This window comes from Mus caroli, chromosome 5 (genome assembly GCF_900094665.2).
Source record: "Mus caroli chromosome 5, CAROLI_EIJ_v1.1, whole genome shotgun sequence".
In the NCBI taxonomy this organism is placed as follows: Eukaryota; Metazoa; Chordata; class Mammalia; order Rodentia; family Muridae; genus Mus; species Mus caroli.
The window spans coordinates 26,633,990-26,654,264 of record NC_034574.1 but is presented as its reverse complement, the minus strand read 5'-3'; the positions used below and the strand labels follow the sequence as shown (position 1 = coordinate 26,654,264).

The 20,275-nt window shown below is 41.8% G+C and overlaps 1 protein-coding gene across 1 annotated transcript in view; it reads right to left on the bottom strand.

Annotated features, from left to right (window-relative positions):
* Positions 1-20,275, bottom strand: part of Babam2 (BRISC and BRCA1 A complex member 2) — a 430,660-nt gene that overhangs the window by 165,592 nt on the left and 244,793 nt on the right. Inside the window, exon 7 of the mRNA XM_021162018.2 lies at positions 11,108-11,217. Coding sequence (XP_021017677.1) covers positions 11,108-11,217 — 110 coding nt within the window. The remainder of the gene's footprint in view (positions 1-11,107; positions 11,218-20,275) is intronic.

The window sequence follows — 20,275 nt, the reverse complement described above, 5'->3', positions numbered from 1 at the left end:
AGAAGAAGAAGAAGAAGAAGAAGAAGAAGAAGAAGAAGAAGAAGAAGAAGAAGAAGAAGAAGAAGAAGAAGAAGAAGAAGAAGAAAGAGAAGAAGAAGAGGAGGAGGAAGGGGAAGAGGAGGAGGAGAAAGCATTACAAATTCATAACTTATTAATATAAAATATTAAAATAGTTCTTTTGCTTCTAGGAGTCTGCAGTGCACTTTTTGTAGTGTATAATTTTATGGATTTTGAAAAATAGAGGATTGTCTATCTACCACCCTGTGATGGAGCGATTCTGTCATCCTGCAATGCTCTACCTCTTTGTAGCCAAGCTCCCTTTTTACCCTTACACTGAGAAAGGCTGGAAAACGTGCACAGCACTGAGGACACCAGCTTCATAATTAAAGTCACCCATTTTATACAGTGCTTTCTACTCCTAGGATGTATTTGACACAAAAGATTAAAGGGGATGAGTAATTGAAATGACAAGACAGGAGCAACTAAAGGCTTGGTGGAATCCAGATGAAGACAGCATAAAGAAAGCATGCTCACATCTAGTGATGGACTAGATATAAATGGGGACAGAGCTGAATATGGCTAGGGAGCAATTGCATCAGAGGAAAATTAATGAGCTCTGTCATGACCTGAGAGAGTGTTGAGATCAGATTTGTGTCTTAAAGGACCACTCTGTCAAGACTAGCAAGGAGCCTGAAAATGCTAAAAAGCCCATTCCCTGTCCAATGAGAGGAGAGTTGTCTTCAATGATGGCTTAATCCTCAGGCACAGGAAATGGATATCAGGATGGTCTGAGTAGCTACCTGACTAGGATAATACTGGAATGCCATTCTGCACGTCCACAGGCCAGTCATCCATCCATGGGGGAAGACAGGCACACCACACATATACATCTAATGACAGCAACTAGGTAGCTCAGAGCCCTCTACTAAAAACACCTAACCTTGCTGGGGGAAAGTCTTTTAAAGCAATATAGTCCTATCCCTCTCAAGTTAAGGGAAGTCCTTCTGAGTATCTATCTACCCCTGGTCTGACTACCTCTGGTTCAGATGTTCCCAGGTGGCTACAAGTAGGATAGACACTGAACTTCTCAGACAAGATGATACAGCATGTCCTAGCCTGATGTGTTTAGGAAAGAGTCTCAAAGGGTACAGAAGAGAAAATGACAGAGACGGAGTCCTGCTTTAGGAGACGGAATGTGGCAAAACATCAGCACCAAAGCGGCCTGATGGAGCTAGGGCTGGGGCCAAAGAAATGGTGTAAAGACCATGACAGGACAGCAAGGAAGCCAAACCAACCAGCAGTCAGTTGTGTAGAGGAAAACAACTGCAAGAGGAAGGTCAAAAACGGCTGGGTCACTAGAAAGATAGCAAGCCGTTAATGAAAGCGAACACAGGAGAGGAGCAGACCAGAGGAAGGGGGTACGGGCAGTGTTCGATGATAATTTTCACTTAAGACAACTAGTTAAGTTCTTATTCATGCATCGTTTTATATTTTATTAGCCTATAATAACTGCACAACATAATGGGTTTTGTTGTGACATTTCTATACATGCATATAATATACTTTGATCATATTCACCTCCCCACAATTTGCATGTTAATGAGGTACATGAATTGGCTACAGGAGAGCCTGTTATTCCCAAAACTATATTTAAACCTCGTGTTTCAATTTATTTTTCCAGAGTAAAGCTGGGGGTCCGCATCAGATCCTCAAAGAGATTTGTGGCAATGTGTTCCTCCTTTAAGCAGTGTAACTCTGTATGGATTAATCTTCACTGCTCTGCAGTCTGGGTGCAGACTTCTTTCAATTTAGACAGTTTGAAAGGCATTCTACCGCTCCCAACTAAGAGCTGGCATCTGCTACGAGCTCAGGAACATTTTAGGACATTTCCTCTTCCACATTCTAACTTCTCTGATCCTACCTAAAAACTGCTCAGTATGTTCGTTAACTATCACTATATATCTTAGACTTTATGTTGAGAAGTTTTTTCCTATTTGTGAGTAAATAAAAGTGAACAGCAACTACATCAAATAGAAATGACCAATGCTCACAGTTTTGCTAGTGAAGAATAATGTTAAATTGAAAATCACAAACTTCTCATCTTCCCTGCAAGAAAAACACTGGTCCAAATCTGTGAGATGCTCCACAGAAAAGGAGGCTTACCTTTCTGGATGAAGATGTGGTGTATCTTCCAGCTTAGGCTGGTCATTACACAGCAGAGAGGACATAGGTGACTGACCTCTATCAGTCACAGAAGTGTCTGAGGGCAGAAAATTAACCCAATGCATAATGTACTGAGGAGGTCTGAGCTATCACAGATGTGTGCATGACTTGTAAAGTCATAATTTCTGCCTAAAAGAAGCCTAAACAAACCACTGAGCTAGCACTAACTTCCAGGCTGGGAGGTGGAAGCTGCACATCAGAAAGTTGCCAAACACATGACATTTAGGGGCCGATTGATCTCGCCGATCTAAGTCTGTTTGCAATGGTGCATAGCAAAGGCCCAGCTCTCGATGTGCTGGGAGGCACAGGCTGGACAATGGGCCAAACTCACTAATGAAAACTAGCTCAACTTCTCAGAATGCCATTCTAAGTCATGAAGAATCCATCTGGCCCTGCTCCCAGGCCAGTAAAAGGAACATCTTAAGTCTCTAGAGGCTAAGACAGCTCTTTCCACCAAAAGCAAATACACATCTCCCTTGACAGCTGGTTGTCTTAGCACACACTGGACTGTGTATTTATCAAAGGAGCAAAACTTCTCCAGGAGCACAATATTTATTACAGGGTGGGTTGAGTGGCTCACGTAAACTCGAGTGAGGCTGAATTAAGTCACATTTACTATGCTGCACTATTGCTTAACTCTCAGCCAAAAATTACCTCTAGTGATATGGGGCCTCCTTTTTTTTGAGACAGCTGGCAAAAAATTTTTTTGAAGAAGATAATTATAATGTTTGTTTTGTTTGTTGCCGATCAATCTGTGCTTAGTCACACATTTTTAAAGTGACACATTTGAGAAGGTACTCAAGGTAGTCACACCAACTGTCCCAGCACTTGGGAGGTGAAGGACATAGAGGATCAGGGTCCAGGATACACAGTGAGTTCAAGGCTACCTGAGATATATAAGTCCAGGTCTCAAACTTTTTTTTGGAACATCTAAAATGGTATGTCCTATCATGCCAGAGAGGAAAATCAATGGGACATTTGAGAAAAATCACAATATAGTAAACTTTCTTAGAAATTAAATTTTTTTATTTTATCTGATATACCTGAATGTAGTATTTTTACCTATAATTTCAAATAGCATTACTTTAATTTCCAGGTCCCTATGTCCTTTTTGTAGGCATGAGCCAAATTACAGTGTACCCCAGTTTCTGGATTATAACCTATTCCTGTGTCCTAAAAGACTATGTCTGATGCCACAATAGGGAAAAGGAGGCCAAAGAGGCCATAATGAGAAAAGGTAAGAAACTGTAAGCTCAAAGCTCATAAGACCAAAATCATGTTCATCACCTGCAGGGTTCAGGTGAGACAGCACTCTTGCAAAGTTCAACCTCCCAGGAGCATGGCCAAGCAACCACCCACTTAGGAACCTAGCTGCTGGCTACAAGGTACAGGAACATGGAGACTACATGCCTTGCCACACACAGGATCATCAACTTCTACACTTCTGGAAAGTTACATTAGTGGGGAGTGGGACTAGGGTAGGACCAGCTTGGCAGAAATGGGCTGTGTCTTCCCCAGCTCTGAAATAACAGGGACTTCCTAGTTTAATAAAACAATATGCCAAGATAGTCAGGAACACAGGAGGAAAAGGTACAGTCCCAGTAGACAGCATGTGGTGGATGGTAAAGAAAGCTCCAGAGAGGAGATGACTATCAAGAAGACCTAAAAAGATGGGCAGGTCATGTGTAGACCCTGCAGGAGAGGGGACTAAATGTAATGCTCTGGAACAAGGCCTAGCCCGAGCAAAGGTGCAGAAAAAACACAAAGCCTGTTTAAAAAAAAATGTTAAAACATTTGGCTAAACAGCAAGCTGTGTGTGTGTGTGTGTGTGTGTGTGTGTGTGTGTGTGTGTGTGATGTGCAGATGAGGGTGGAAAGGTGAGCCCAGAGCTATCAAAAACTGCCTGATTACCAGACTGCTAGCTGGACTGCAAGGGAAATGTTTGAGCAAGGACATTATGTGCTTGAAACTTCAGGCAGACAGAGACAGTTCTGTGCCAAACAGAAATAAATTGAAAACTAAAGCTGGGAGTTAGCTGGAAGTCAGACAGGAAGAGAGCAGGAGTCAAGAGTCCACCAAGGGGCATGGCAATGATAGGACAAACCAGAAAACGGTAGGAATAACAAGGAATGAAAGGCACTGTACAGAGTGCCTTCTGGCATCAGACATAGTCTTTTAGGACATAGGAAGATGCCTGTGAGATGTGGCACTTGATCACACAAGAGCACCAGAGGAAGAGGAAGTGAAACAGGAAGGAAGGCTGCCTTATTCAAGACAACAAGCTTGGTTTGGGACATTTTGCTAAACTTAGAGATTTAAATTGGTGGTGAAAATGGAATACCGGCACAAACATCCATCAGATGCCTTAGAAAGCAGATGTTTTCTAGGCATTTAAGCTAGGGAAAAAGTTAATATTAGAAATAAAGGCCAAGGAGTCATCCACAAAGAAGGCCATGAAAATGATCTGAGGGCTAGGAAGAGACTGGCGGGGATGGCTCAGCAGTTAACAGCACTGGCTGCTCCTGAAGAGGACCTGGGTTTGGTTCCCAGCATGTACGTTATGCCTCACAACTATCTGTAACTCCAATTCCAGAAGATCTGACCTCCTCTTCTGGCATCTGAAGATACTGAACACATATGGTGTTCAGTATACAATGAGAGAAAAAACACCCATATGACAAATGAAAATAAACAAAAATCTCAAAAAAAAAAAAAAAAAAAAGAAGAAGAAGAAAGAAAATGATCTAGGGAGCTGATGAGACAAGACAGCTCAGCTAAAGAGGTGCCTGCACACTGGCCTAATGAACTGAGTCTGATCTTCAGACTCTGTAAGGTGGCAGAAGACGCCCTACTCCCTAGAGTTATCTTCTGACTTGCACATGTATGTTGCAGCATGCACATACCTGCAGTAACACACACATAAACACACACACAGACACACACACACATACACAACAACAACAACAACAACCAAAAGTTTAAATGATCAAGTGATAGAAGCATGAGAACACAGCTTCCACAATTTAATGAGCTGACAATGAAACGGGCACTGTAGGAGCCCAGAAGGGTCTGAAAATACCAGGTAACAGGGGAGGGAACACTTTATAGAGAACACACTCCAAGAACACCATCATGAGCATCATACCATAGAGAAAAATGAAGTGTCACTGTGTTGCTTATTTAATTTCTAGAAAAGCCATATGACATCAGAAAAGCTAGGCCTTCAAGAGCCTTCCAGTGTTTCCTTTATCAAGCCAGACAGAAATGCAATCTCCTCTGAGCTCTTAGAGTATTAGTAAGTTTTCCAAGTTATTTCTACAACTCTACAAGCACGAACTTGCGTTGACCATGAGCTCAGCACTACAAAAGGCCCTTCCCTACAGTCCCACTGGAATAGGTACAATTAAAACGGAGATGTGCGCCTTTTTCAGAAGAAAGGGAGTCCCCAAATCACTTGAGCCATGCTTGTCACCCAATCACTGGGGAATAGAGGGCTTCCAGTGCCAAGTCTCGCTGTGCCTTTTTCACTAACCACAAGTTGCAACTTGCAGTTGTTTTTATGCCTCTTTCTGTACTGTAAACAAAGTAGGGCACAGGGTCACATCACATTTGTCTTGACAGCCTCTGGCACACCAGCAAAGGACCCTGCACTTGGTCAGCTCTTGCAGGGTTGCTCCTACTGAAGAATGACTACAGGCCTCACTCTGGGCAGACATTTATGAGCTGGTAAGCTCTATGTACTTATTTCCAAGAAGGACTGTAACTTAACAACAAAAAGTTCTAAAAACAAATTCTGTACTTGTGAAAGATGCCACCTGGTCTGCCTCAGGGGCTGAAGTCCTCTTTTATGCACTGAGTGGGAACAGTTCTGGGAGTGACGAAGCTAGTTTTCTTCAAAGCACTCCTATACACTGGCTGGAGCCAAGAAAAGGGCCCACACCTTCCCGAGACGAGCACCGTGCTGCCTCGATGCCCATCTCACCTTTCATTTCACTGCGGGAAATGCCCAAAGTCTGGGACCGAGAGGAGGTACGGCATGTTCAGTGCCAGCTCGGATGGTGTAACCTTAGTATTCACAGCTTTCCTGCCAGGAAAAAGCAAGGCAACTGGTTCAGAAATGATTTTTTTCCCTTTTCTAATATGCGACCAAAATCTAGTCTTTTGCATTTCTGACCGCTAGCTACTCTGCCTCCTCGCTGTCCTCGCGCTTGGCCTTCTTTTTGCATAGCTCACACTGGCTTCATTCTTTCAGGCCTGGTTTTGATTCCTTGGGAAACAAATGTATAGTACATGAAGTCTGTTTACTTCACAAATGTCCCTCATGCATGAAGAACACGAAGTTCTTCTCAGAAGTGTTTATTCTGCAAGCTCTACACATGCACAGTGGGAGAATTAAGGACAGCAGGCATCTCAGCGCCGTGAGGGCATGCAAGCCATGTGCGACAGACAGGGCTGTCAAAGGCACCAGGCACACTTCACAACATCATAAAATCACAACGTGCTTGGAAGGTTTTGACCAATGTATCTGACAGATGTTCCTTTTTATTGGAATTGTCTAATTCGGGGACATTTGGTACTCATATCGTTAGAATCTTTAGAGTATAACAAATTGATCCCTTTTCCTTCATGTGATGACAACACCCTAAGTAGTATTTTTCTTTTTCTATTTCTGGGACTAGTTAATATCCTTGCCTACTGCACAGACAAGTTGGGGCAGAGTGATAATAGCCAGACAAGCCTGGAATTTCCCTTTGCCCATGTACTGAGAGGTGGAGAAGCCAGACTTCTTTTGACCATTTTAAAATAATGTGTAGCAGGCTCTTGGTCTCCTGGAGCTTCTGCCTATGTGAGATCCTGCATGGGACTTCTCAGAGAGAACCACAGGAGGAACTGAAAAGAACCCTCAGCTAAGGAAAAGGCCAGGCAAGGCTAGCTGGGGATGCTTTCCCCATGAATCCACAAAGTACCCTTCATGTCTGAATCTATAAGCCATGCTTGGCTAGCTGAGAGTTGGCTAGGTAACACAAAATAAAGGTAGAAAATGAAAGCTTAACATAATGTCCACAATACTACTAATCTCCTTCACCCACTTCTGAAAACGTGTCCCAGGGCCACACCCTCCTGAAACGGCGTTACTCCTCTTCTATGCTCTGATCGGCGAGGATTAGCTGACGGTGCAATAGCCACAACAAACAGAGCAAGGGCAACTTCTATGGTCTGAAGTGCAAAAGAAAACTAGCACAGGGGGTTCCTCCACAATTTCATGAAAACAAGATCTGTTTACTGTAGAACTGAGGCTTCCTCATCTTTTTCTTATTAATTTGAGAACTTGGTTTTGTTTTGCTTTATTTTGAGACAGAGTCTCCCTGTGTACACCTAAATGGCCTCAGATTTACAGAGATCCTCTTCCTGCCTCTGCCTCCAAAGTGCTGGGATTTAAACACATATGCCACCATGCCTGGCACTGTGCTCAGCCCTCATGCCCAGCCCATAGTCGAAAATGGTCACCTTTCCACTTTAAGTGAAATGGCTTAAAGTAAGGTTTCTTGTTGGCAGGTCTCAACTGCCAGCATCGCTACTCTTACACTCTGGGCCACTACTAAGTAAAATGGGGTTTCCTGAACCCCTGCAATAGAATGACAGCCAGTCTGATAATCAGGGCAGCTACTGATGACTAACTGTTAAGGAGCACATACAGTCCAGAGAGCTGGCAAACAGGTGATCCCTATCCGAGGCAGGATGGAGAAGGGCCATATAAGACTTTATATGGTGTACAAATTAAAATATGAATTCTTTACTTCTAAGCTTTTGTGTTTAATATTCTGAGACCTCAGTGGATTGTGGGCGAATGAGATCCCTAGAATGTGCAACCAGGCTAAGGGGTTAGGGAATGAATGACTGCACAGAATATAGCAAATGTGGAAGCCTGCACACAGCCATGCCTCAATTTCTAAAATCTTTTGAAAAGTTCTGTTTGAAGATACAGTAATGTCTGGTTACTTACTTTTGTATTAGAAATATAGTTACATCAGGAGAATTTGTATCAACCAAAAAAATTTTGAAGCTTTCAGTTAGCCATTCCAAGTTAAGGGTTAGAATTACATATGAACTTATAAAACTGTCAAAACCAGGCTTTTGTTGTGCGAGGCACTGTGGGAATGGTATACTTATTCATCACTCTGAAAAGGGTTAGAGAAATGTACATCACACGTAAGTAGATGGTAAGATGAGGACAAACTACTGTGACAGGGAGGGTAGACTGTGCCCAGAGGCAGCGTGGGTAGGGAGGGCATGGGAACAAAGTGATAGAGCCTGTGCACTCACCAGGAGGGAGAGTACCACACAGGGCACTGTGCACAAAAGGAAGGCTTTCCTCAGCAAAGGCATGGTAGGAAAAGAGTAGTGAGCTGAGAATGCCGAGCTGCAAAGACAGCCTCAGTGAGGGCAAGAGACAGGGCGGGAAGAACAAGGAGGCACACTGACAACTGGGCTACTGTTCGTTTATCTGTTTCAGAGAGAGTTTCTCTGTGTAGCCCAGGCTGTCCTAGAACTTGCTCTATAGACCAGGCTGGCCTCAAACTCACAGAGATCACCTTCCTCATACTCCTGAATGTGGGGACTAAAGGCATGTGCCACCACACTTGATCTATAAGAGCTGTGTTTTAGAACTAGGAAAAGTGACTTAAAATATTCCTACCCTTTCAATTGTCTCACCACATCTTAGATTACTAGAATAAAGACATTTATTTGCAAGCTTTCTTGCAAAGTAGGCACAGTCACTTGAGAGAAATAACCTGGCTTCAGTTCAGAATAAAGCCTTTCTATACAGACTTAGTGGCACAGGGCAGCAATCCCAGCAGCTTGGGAGGCTGAAGTGGAGGAATCAAGTTTGGGGTCAGCTTGGGTCATTAATAAGATCAGCCTGGGAAACGTAATGAGATATGATTTCTAACTGAAAGTAAACCCTAGGCTGGAGCTACAGCCCAGTGGTAGCACATGCACTGTATGCCTGAGGCCCTATACTCCATCCGGTTACCCCAGAACAACACTCTGCTGAGAGAGCAACTGCTTGTTCATAGTTAATTAACATGCTCGTTTCTCAGACATCTTGGGATGTTTTTCTCTAAGTTTCTCATCACCCAAATAGCTGAATTTAGCTCACTGAGTTCACTCTGAGTGTCCGGAACTAGTATGTATTCCCATCATTCCCATCCTTTTCATTTCTCTCCGACTTGACTCTTCCATGTCAACGACCCACCACTCACTGCCATGAACTCTAGCAGCAAAACCAACAAGGCTAATCGCTACTATTTGGTGAGGGTTGCCCCAGTGCCAGGCTTAATGCTCTAGGAACACTAAAAATAACATTATTAAATAGGTACCAGTATGTGCATTTTATAAAGGCATAAAACACGAGGTGCTTGAACTTCACTGGCCCATGCTAGGGGCCAGAGTCTGGGTGTCTGCAGCTCTCCTCACTCCAGAGTTTCCGTCTTTTAGACTGCATTGTTGCTGCCAGCTGATGGTCTTTTATTTAACATGGGTCAATATTTTAAGTTAAAATTTCATGTGGTAGGCAGGGCAAAATGCAGTACTTGCTACTGTAAAATCCCACTCCAGCTGTTATCAGAGATATATAAATTAGCAAGAGAATGCCTGTACATTACTGATTTTCACAAACTCCCACATTTGGATATAAGCAGCTGTATCATATCAATTTGTAAGATGGGGTGGCCATGACTCACAACTTAGAACAACTGAGGTCAGAGAGCATCAAAATGGCCTAGTATATTAATGTCGGATGGCAACCATATCTGCTCTCAGACAGAAATCTGCCAAGCCTGACTAAAGGTCTTACAGAGAACTTTAATAATATATTTCAGTAAAAATCTGTAAAAACTTCTGTGGATGAAAAATGTGTCTTGTCAGAAGTTCCCAACCAAATCTGCTTATAATCCATGTTCAATGAACCTTAGCTTCCTTTGAAGTTGAATAAGCTACCAAAGCATTTAGCCAACAACGAGTACATTGTGAAGTGAGTCTTTATAAAACTCATTTCTAATAAGAAAAGTTACTTGTTGGAACACAAGTAGGATAGCAAATTGTTTTGACTATGTGAGGTGAGGAGACATTGCATAAAACCAGAGAGAGCTATTTAAACACAGAATGAACTCAATCACCACCATTTTAAATCTTCTACTTTTAACACTACCTTGATCACATTCTGATTACTTTTCACTTAATATCTTAAAGAAACTGGTTATTTTTTCACAAATAACGTGACAGTTTTGAATATATGTTATGTCAGATACTATTCAGCAATCCATGACAGGCTACAACTACTGCTTGCAATAAATGCCTAGGGACACCGGAGAGAGTAAAAATTTGAACTTGGTATACTCTACAATTCCTTTAAGGGTTCAAAGGCACAATACAGAGAGCACAGATTGCATGAATAAGATTCACTGAAAGACTGCAGTTGCAAATACTCTCTGCATGTAGTGAGCCATCAAAGCTTTCAACCCAAGGCGAGAGAGATGGCTTAGCAGTTTAAGAACATTGGCTGCTCTTGCAGAGGACCTGGTTCAGATCACAGTACCCATAGGGTGCAGCTTAAAACTGCCTGTAATTCCACTTCCAGGGAATCTGATGCCTTCGTCTGGCCTTTGTTGGTATATGCATGCAAATGGTATACTTACACTTGGTACACTTGGATGTGTGCACTCATGTATACACAAGAGAAAAAAGTTTTTAAAAAAATCCTCAATATATAAATTTCTAAGAAAAGAAAAGAAAAAATGTAAGAGTTCATGTAAAAAGAAGAGATGAATAGGTTTCTAAGTAGAAGTATCTGGCTCATCATATCAAAGACACTGACACTTACTGTTCAATTCGGGGTGACAAGTACAACTTGGGGTACACCTGGGTAGCTTCAGTATCCTCAAAACTGACAGAAAGAAGGGCCACATCTTCTCCAGGGTCTTCATTTACATCCTTAGAAAAGAAGTGAAAAAACACAATTGAGCACCTTGTCTCTGAACACTTTAGGTTTTTTTTTTTGAGATAGGTCCCATTATATAGCCCAGGCTAACCTCAAATTCAAGAGCTTCCTACCCAGGCCTCCCAAATGCCAAGATTTTGAGCATGTATCATCACACCATGCTTATTGTAGATAGAATCTTATCAGTGATGAACTCACACACGGCCTACTGGCATGGAACCATGGTTTGGAGTCATCGTCACTCAACCAAATGGCTCAGCATACCTTTGCCTCACTCCTCAAGGTGGTGCCTCCCAAACATCTTGACCAAAGCCTACCACAATAAAGCAAAAAACCTCAACTACTTCACTTTTCCCCATATCCCCAGTGAAACAGGGAGTGAATCTGATGGTAACACGTTAGACAGAAGCATAGTTAACACAGTTCAGCAAACATATTGCTACAAACATAATTTATGTCCTAAAACACAGCAAAATGTTAAGATATGGGCCCAATAATCTCATTATACCAATCTTTATAGTATGCTTAAGTTAATTTAAATAGAAAAAAAATCCCTAGTAAATATATTCCTACAAAGTATAAAGTGAGCCACTATATAAATAAAGGCTGGGTAGGGGTAGTGCACATCTACTTTAGCAAAGTGATTATAGATGATTTACTTGGGATCGCCAACACATACCTATCATGTATGACCAATTATGAGAATATTTCAGAGTAATCTCCCCATTAATCTAAGAATGATAATTACTGATCAACCCACCAGGAGAAGCCTTGAGGTTAATGGTAAACTTAATTGGTAAGACTTGACTATCAGACTCACAACTGAAATTCAGAACTAATTCAAGGAAGTATCGATATACATGGATGAAGTGTACTGAGTCAAAAATGGGAACTTTATGACTATTGCCAAGTTCCAAACTGTCTGCCAGAGTTCTGCGTAAAATGCCGAATCAGAGCAACTCTAAAGTATATTGACTGTAATCTGTACACGCCACGCTTCAGTAACTCCTCGTAACCTGGCAGTGGCTCCAAGTCAAGTACAAAAACCTAAAATGCTCCAACTAGATATTATTTCCCTGTAGGGAACAGTAAAAACAGACCTCTGCTTCTGAACCAGTTTTCTGGTCCTGGGGGATGCAGTAGGGGCTCAGCCAAACAAGAAAGGGGTCCCAGTCTAAGCTTGAACTGTGCATGAGCATTGAGGGACTCTGGCAGAGTCCTTCATCTCTTCAAATTCCACTCCCTTTCTTGTATCTTGGGAACAACACACATACTGCTTAGCTTAGATATTTTCAATATCTTTGTCCAATTTCTCATTGTGCTAATAAGAAGTGCATGTGTGTCACGTATACACAGGGACAAGGACCATCAAGTCTCTCCCATCTTTTGAGAAGAAAAATTAAGAAGCACCAAGAAGTAAGAGTTAGGTAGGAACACGTAGCTGCTACTTGCTGCAGCCATGGCTATGCCTTCCATTGCCTGGGCCTTGGCCCATATCCTACATCTATCTGTTACAGAATTTGCTCACCAGCCTTGTGCACAAAGAAGTCACTGGAGTGTCTTGGGTGTGCATGAATGAGATGAGGGGCTACGTGGAGATGCATATCAAGCATAGCTAGGAAACACCCAAACCACCCATACTTATGTTGCATTTCCACTTCAATAAAGACTTGTTCAAAGCTGTTCAAAGGACCAGTCCTTCGCTTCCAAGGTCAGAAGGGGGGCTATACAAAATCACTGCAAATCCCAAGTCTGAGTGCACAAGACCAGGTCAAAATGACAATGATGTAATATACAGAGAACTAATTCCCTTCCTTGTCTCTGCTTCTCTGAGGCAGCAACATTTCTCTGCTACACCAGCTACAGCAGGAGCTCCAACATAAGCAGCAAGATCCCATAGCTCCCACTGGATTCAAACACAGGAGGTGGAAGGAGCTGGAGAGTGCATGGCTCTCTGTATCTGTGATCACAACCTCTGGGGCACATGCAGAAGAACTGTACAATGGGTTGTCTTAAGGGGTCTATACCTTTCTGCTGAGCCCCAGGGCCCGCTCTATAAAACAGAGATAAGAGAGGAGGAGAACTCTATGAAGTAAGCTCAGGGGAACTAGCGGAGGGAGCCACAGACACTACAAAAGGAAAGGTTTCTGAACAACAATAACCAAAATTGAATTCAAAGCCCAATGCAAAGCATACCCAAGATATTTCAAGCAAGCTTGCCCACAAGGCATCCTGTGATCTCTAAAGTCTTGGTCTGAGCAAGCAGTGTGCACACCTTGTGCTACGGATGCTATCAAAGCATACATACGAAGGAACATGTCTTGAAGAACCTAGGCTCAGCCTCAAGGCACTGTCACCAAATGTGGTGCTTTTATACAAACACAATGATTTAATTACACAGTACAAAGACCGTATTTCTACAACAGTCCTCAGCGAGTAACAAATCAGGGTATTTTGAGATTTTACTGCATTATAATCTTTGATTTAAAGAATTATTGAATTGCTGACTTCAGTTTCAATTAAGAAGTAAACACCTCAATGAATTCTGGTTTGGGATGAGGACAGAATTTTCAGCAGTTTCTGAACTGGTCCTGAAGTCAGACCATGGTTCTGCCATTTTGGGCCATATATTACATACAAAGAAGCACCCTTAACACTGAAGGCATCAGAGTCAAAATGTCCATCAACTCGAATATTCACATGACTTAATTTTTATGTAAAAATAAACAACCTCACCATTTTACCAATGCACATTTTCTTTTGATCTTAAAAAAATGGTAAAATTATGTCTACCAAAACCTTTCTTTGAAGAATATTTCCTTAAGACATTTATCAACAAATGATTGATGTTTATCAACAAAAGTATTTTATATACCTTTATAAACAGGGTTATATAAAAAGTTACCAGGTAAAAAGGGCCCATGAGTGGAGAGTTTAAAAACCCACCACAGCCACTGCAATGGTACAAGGCTGTCCAGTGCCACTCCTTTCCGGGAGCCTTCCTAAAGCAGCAGGAACTCGTCTGTCTTCCTTGTCTTGGTCATGGTTGTCGTCTTCTCCTTCTCCTTCTTTATTAGATATTTTCTTTATTTACATTTCAAATGTTATCCCCTTTGCTGGTTTCCCACTTATATCATCCCCCTTCCCCCTGCTTCTATGAGGGTGTTCCCCCACCAACCCACCCACCCACCTCCCTGCCTTCACATTCCCCTATACAGGGGCATCAACCCTTCACAGGACCAAGGGCATCTCCTCCCATTGATGCCAGACAAGGTCATTCTCTGCTACATATGAGACTGGAGACATGGGTCCCTCCATGTGTACTCTTTGGTTGGTGATTTAGTCCCTGGGAGCTCTAGGGGGGCGGGGGACTACTCGGTTGATATTGTTGTTCTTTCTATGGCATTGCAAACCCCCTTCAGCTCCTTCAGTCCTTCCTCTAACTTCTCCATTGTTCAATCCAATGGTTGGCTTCGAGCATTCACCTCTGTATTTGTCAGGCTCTGGCAGAGCCTCTCAGTAGACAGTTATACCAGGCTCCTGTCAGCATGCACTTCTTGGCATCCACAATAGTGTCTGCGTTTGGTGACTGTATATGGGATGGATTCCCAGGTAGGGCAGTCTCTGGATGGCCTTTCCTTCAGTCACTGCTCCACACTTTGTCTCTATATACCTCCCATGGGTATTTTGTTCCCCCTTCTAAGAAAGACTGAATTATCCATACTTTGGTCTTCCTTCTTCTTGAGCTTCATGTGGTCTGTGAATTGTATCTTGGGTATTCTAAGCTTCTGGGAAATTAATCCATACACCTATGGTCACTTGATCTTTGACAAAGGAGCTAAAACCATCCAGTGGTAAAAAGACAGCATTTTCAACAAACGGTGCTGGCACAACTGGCAGTTAGCATGTAGAGGAATGCAAATTGATTCATTCTTATTTCCTTGTACAAAGCTCAAGTCCAAGTGGATCAAGGACCTCCACATAAAACCAGATACATTGAAACTAATAGAAAAGAAAGTAGGGAAGAGCCCTGATCAAGCATATGGGCACAGGGGAGAATTTCCTGAACAGAACACCAACAGCTTATGCTCTAAGATCAAGAATTGACAAATGGGACCTCATAAAATTACAAAGCTTCTGTAAGGCAAAGGACACTGTCCATAGGATAAAATGTCAACAAACAGATTGGGAAATGATCTTTACCAATCCTATATCTGATAGAGGGCCAATATCCAATATATATAAAGAACTCAACAAGTTAGACTCCAGAGAATCAAATAACCCTATTAAAAAATGGGATAAAGAGTCTGTCTTCTTACTTGTTCTTTAATGCTCTTGACAGGGATGATCACTTGCCTCCAACTCTTCCCCGCTTCTATTTTAATTCTAAAACCCTTTGCTCTGATTTTCTATGTCAGGGTTTGGCCCTTACACTTTCATCTTTTTCTTTTAAATTTCTTAAGTTGTCTGTTTTGTTTGTTTGTTTTTACCTTACAAAAAAATAGGCTTCTTTTCTTTATAGCCCAACCATTCATTCTCTTGGCCTTCTGGGACTCTCGCCTGTCCCCTCTCCCCATACCTATTCTCCTCTCCTTTCCCCCTCCCACCTACCCTCCTCTCTCCTATATAGGCCTCTCCCTCCTTCCCTTCCTCTGCATCCCATGATTATTTCATTCCCCCTTCTAAGTGGGATTGAAGCATCCTCACTTAGGCCTTTCTGCTTGTTAAACTTCATATGGTCTGTGAGTTGTATCATGGGTAATCTATACTTTTTGGTTAATATCCACTTATCAGTGAGTACATACCATGCATGTCCTTTTGGGTCTACATTACCTTACTGAGGATGATATTTTCTAGTTCCATCCATTTGTCTGCAAAATTCATGATGCCCTCATTTTAAATAGCTGAATTGTGTAAATGAACCATATTTTATGTATCCATTTGGTTGAGGGACATCTGGATTATTTCCAGCTTCTAGATGTTACAAATAAGGCTGTTATGAACATGGTAGAGTACCTGTCCTTGTGGTATGGTGGGGCATCTTTTGGGTATATGCCCAAGAGTGGTATAGCTGGGTCTTCAGGTAGAACTATTTCCAATTTTCTGAGAAACCACCAGATTGATTTCCAGAGTGGTTGTACCAATTTGTAATCCCACCAGCAATGGAGGAGTGTTCCTCCTTCTCCACATCCTTGCCAGCATTTGCTGTCATTTGAGTTTTTGATCTTAGCCCTTCTGACTGGTGTGAGGTGGAATCTCAGGTTTGGTTTGATTTGTGTTACCCTCATGACTAAGGACTTTGAACGTTTCATTAAGTACTTCTCAGCCATTTGAGATTCTTCTGTTGTGAATCCTCTGTTTAGCTCTGTATACCATTATTTTATTGGGTTATTTGGTTTTTTGGAGGTTAACTTCTTGAATTATTTATATATTTTGGGTATTAGCCCTCTGTCAGATGTAGAGTTAGTGAAAGTTTTTTCCCAATTTGTTCTATTGACAGTGATTTTTGCCTTACAGAAGCTTTTCAATTTCATGAAAGTCCATTTATCAACTGTTGATCTTAGAGCCTGAGCTATTGGTGTTCTGTTTAGGAAATTTCTCCCTGTGCCAATGAGTTTGAGGTTCTTTCCCATTTTCTCTTCTATTAGATTCAGGGTACCAGGTTTTACATTGAGGTTCTTTATCCACTTAGACTTGAGCTTTGTGTAAGGTAATAAATATAAAAATAAAGATATTTTCATTCTTCTACATAGAATGCCAGTTAGACCAGCACCACTTATTGAAGATGTTTTTCTACTGTATTTTTTGGCTTCTTTGTCAAAGATCAAGTGTCCATATGTATGTGGGTCTACTTTTGGGCCTTCAATTCTATTCCATTGATCTACCTGTCTGTCTCTATACCAATACCATGCAGTTTTGTTTTGTTTTTATCGCTATTGCTTTGTAGTACAGCTTGAGATCAGGGATGGTGATTTCCCCTGAAAGTTCTTTTATTGTTAAGAATTGTTTTTGGGCCGGGCGGTGGTGGCACATGCCTTTAATCCCAGCACTTGGGAGGCAGAGGGAGGCGGATTTCTGAGGTCGAGGCCAGCCTGGTCTACAAAGTGAATTCCAGGATAGCCAGGGCTACACAGAGAAACCCTGTCTCAAAAACAAACAAAAGAAGAAGGAGGAGGAAGAGGAGGAGGAGGAGGAGGAGGAGGAGGAGGAAGAAGAAGAAGAAGAAGAAGAAGAAGAAGAAGAAGAAGAAGAAGAAGAAGAAGAAGAAGAAGAAGAAGAAGAAGAAGAAGAAGAAGAAGAAGAAGAAGAAGAAGAAGAAGAAGAATTATTATTATTATTGTTTTGGCTATCTTGGGTTGTTTTTCCATATGAAGTTAAGAATTGCTCTTTCTGTCTGTGAAGAATTATGTTGGAATTTTGATGGAGGCTGCATTGAATCTGTATATTGCTTTTGGTAAAATGGCCATTTTCACTATGTTAATCCTACCAATCCATGAGAATGGAAGATCTTTCCATCTTCAGAGGTGGGTGGGAGGTAGGGGGACCCTCTAGAAAGTACCAGAGACATGGAAGGTGAGAGACTCTCAGATTTCAGTGGGGTTGACCTTAGCCAAAATGCCCAACATTGGGGAGAAGGAACTTCAGGAGTCCACCTCCAGTAGACAGACAGAGCCTCAAGTGGAGGGACGGGGTTACTAAGCCACAGCCAAAATTTCTGACCCAGAATTGTTCCTTTCTAAAAGAACTGCAGGGACAAAAATGGAGAAGAGACTGAAGGAAAGGCTGTCCAGCCCAACTTAGGATCCATCTCTTGGGGGGAACCAAGGCCTGTCACTATTACTGATGCTTACAGATGGGAGTTTGGCATGGCTGTCCTCTGAGAGGTCCTACAAGCAGCTGGGTGAGACAAACGCAGATACTTAAACCCAATTATTGGACTGAAGTTGGGGACTCCTATGGTTGAATTAGAGGAAGGATTGAAGAAGCTAAAGGGGAGGGCCAGCCCATAAGACCAGATCCCAGGGAGCTCCCAGAGACTGAGCCACCAACCAGGAGCATACAGGGGCCAGTCCAAGGCCTGTTACATATACAGCAGAGGTCTGCCCAGTCTGGCCTCAGTGGGAGATGTGCTTACTCCTTGAAACTTGAGGCCCCAGGAAAGGGGGAGGCCTGGTAGTTGGGGGGAAGCACCCTTTTGGAGGCAAGGGGGAGAAAGAATGAAATGAGGAACTGGGAGGGAGGACTGGGAGGAGGAGGGACAAATAATAGAATGTAAGTAAATAAAATAATAAAAAAATAATTAAAGCCCAAACATGCAGAAATATATTTTAAAATTGGTCTTTCTACTCCTATCTTAACAATTAATTTTCAGTGTACTCAAGACTACAGTGTTGTCTTAGTCAACTTTCCCTATATTCATACACACACACACACACACACACACACACACACACACACATGCAGGTGCACAGGTACCACAGGTGAGCACCTCTTTATCCTTCTGTTTTGTTTTCCCTAATGAGATCATATTACACAGATTACTCTACTAATTGCTGTTTCAATAGCTACATACTACTCCCAGCACAGATATATTTTTTATTTATCTATTACCCTAGCAACAGACCTCCATGTTGCTTGCAATGCTGTGTGCATATGACTTCAGTAGTGTGCTATTACTCTTAGTAGGTAACTAAAACGAAGCTTAATTGTCACGAATACCTTATATTTCAGTAGAATTTAATGGATTTTTTTTAACTGAACAACTTGCAGAAATGCAAATTTGATCCAACATGTATTTGTAATATGTGGACATGCCTGTTTCCTTCCTTGTGTGTAACTTGGTAACAGGGTTCTCACCCACTCACTCTTTCTAATGGAATGTTGGCAGGTTGATATCTGGAGACAGTATCCTGATTTAGATACAACACTGAGTCAACTTTTCAAGTGTTTCTTGGACATTCACATGTCTTCTGTATAACTGGTCAAACTGACTGTTGATTTCTCTTTAGGGTACTCAGATCATTTTTGTTGGCTAATAATTCTATTACCCATCGCCTACAATATGTGTTACATTTTCTCTCATCCAAGCTTTGGACATTTATTTAGAGGCTCTTCTAACATCAAGAAGATGTCTGATTTACATGGTCAACATTTAGATCTGATCGTCTGTAGAAAAAGCACACAAGGCAGTGGTCCAGTTATTTCTAATTTATTTTCTGAAATAATGCAATGTTTTATTCCTCTAGGTGAGGCACTCAGATTTTCCTTGAATTGGTTTTTGACTCCTAATAGATAGCTAGGTTTAGTTGGGGTGCTTAAATAAGCGCAAAGAGTTCCAAAAATACAAATCCACATCGTGCTGTTTCCAGTTTCTGCAACTCTAACAGACTCGCACATGTGTTCCCTCCCATCTGGGAAATTAGAAAAGAGGCTCTTGTACCATGTTCTTAGAAGCTAGCATTACAGATGATTATTCTAACCACTAATGGCAGCATGTGGAAAACAGGGGATGGTTAAAACCTAGTAAGGGACATTTTAAAATGTACAAGTATACATTTTCAGGGCTTTCTATCTGCGCCATTTGAAACTGCCACAGACTAAAATAGGAGGAAAAGACGCTAAATCTGCTAAAGCTACAGACTGTTGCCTTCTTCTCTCCAAAACTGTGTTAGGCACTCACATGTACACAGAGAGGTAAGAATAGCTGTGGGATTCTGCTGAGACCCAACAGTGATTCTAGCTCAGCTTTGACTTTAACAGAAAAGGGTTCCTGATATTTATGATGGATATTCACGATAGACAAGTTCTTGAGAGTATGAACAGTTTTGCATTCCTATTATGGAACATACCACATATAGTGAATTGGTTGAAAAAACAGAAACTATTAATACAGGGATAATGAACAAAGAAATGAGTGAGATTAACCACTGCACTGGCTTTTCTAATCTGGAAACTTCTCAAGTTTCAGTACATTGGATAAAGCTGATAAAACTAGACAGAAAGTATCTTCAACTAGGAAGTTCAGTGTTCATCTCTTGAGTAACATAAACT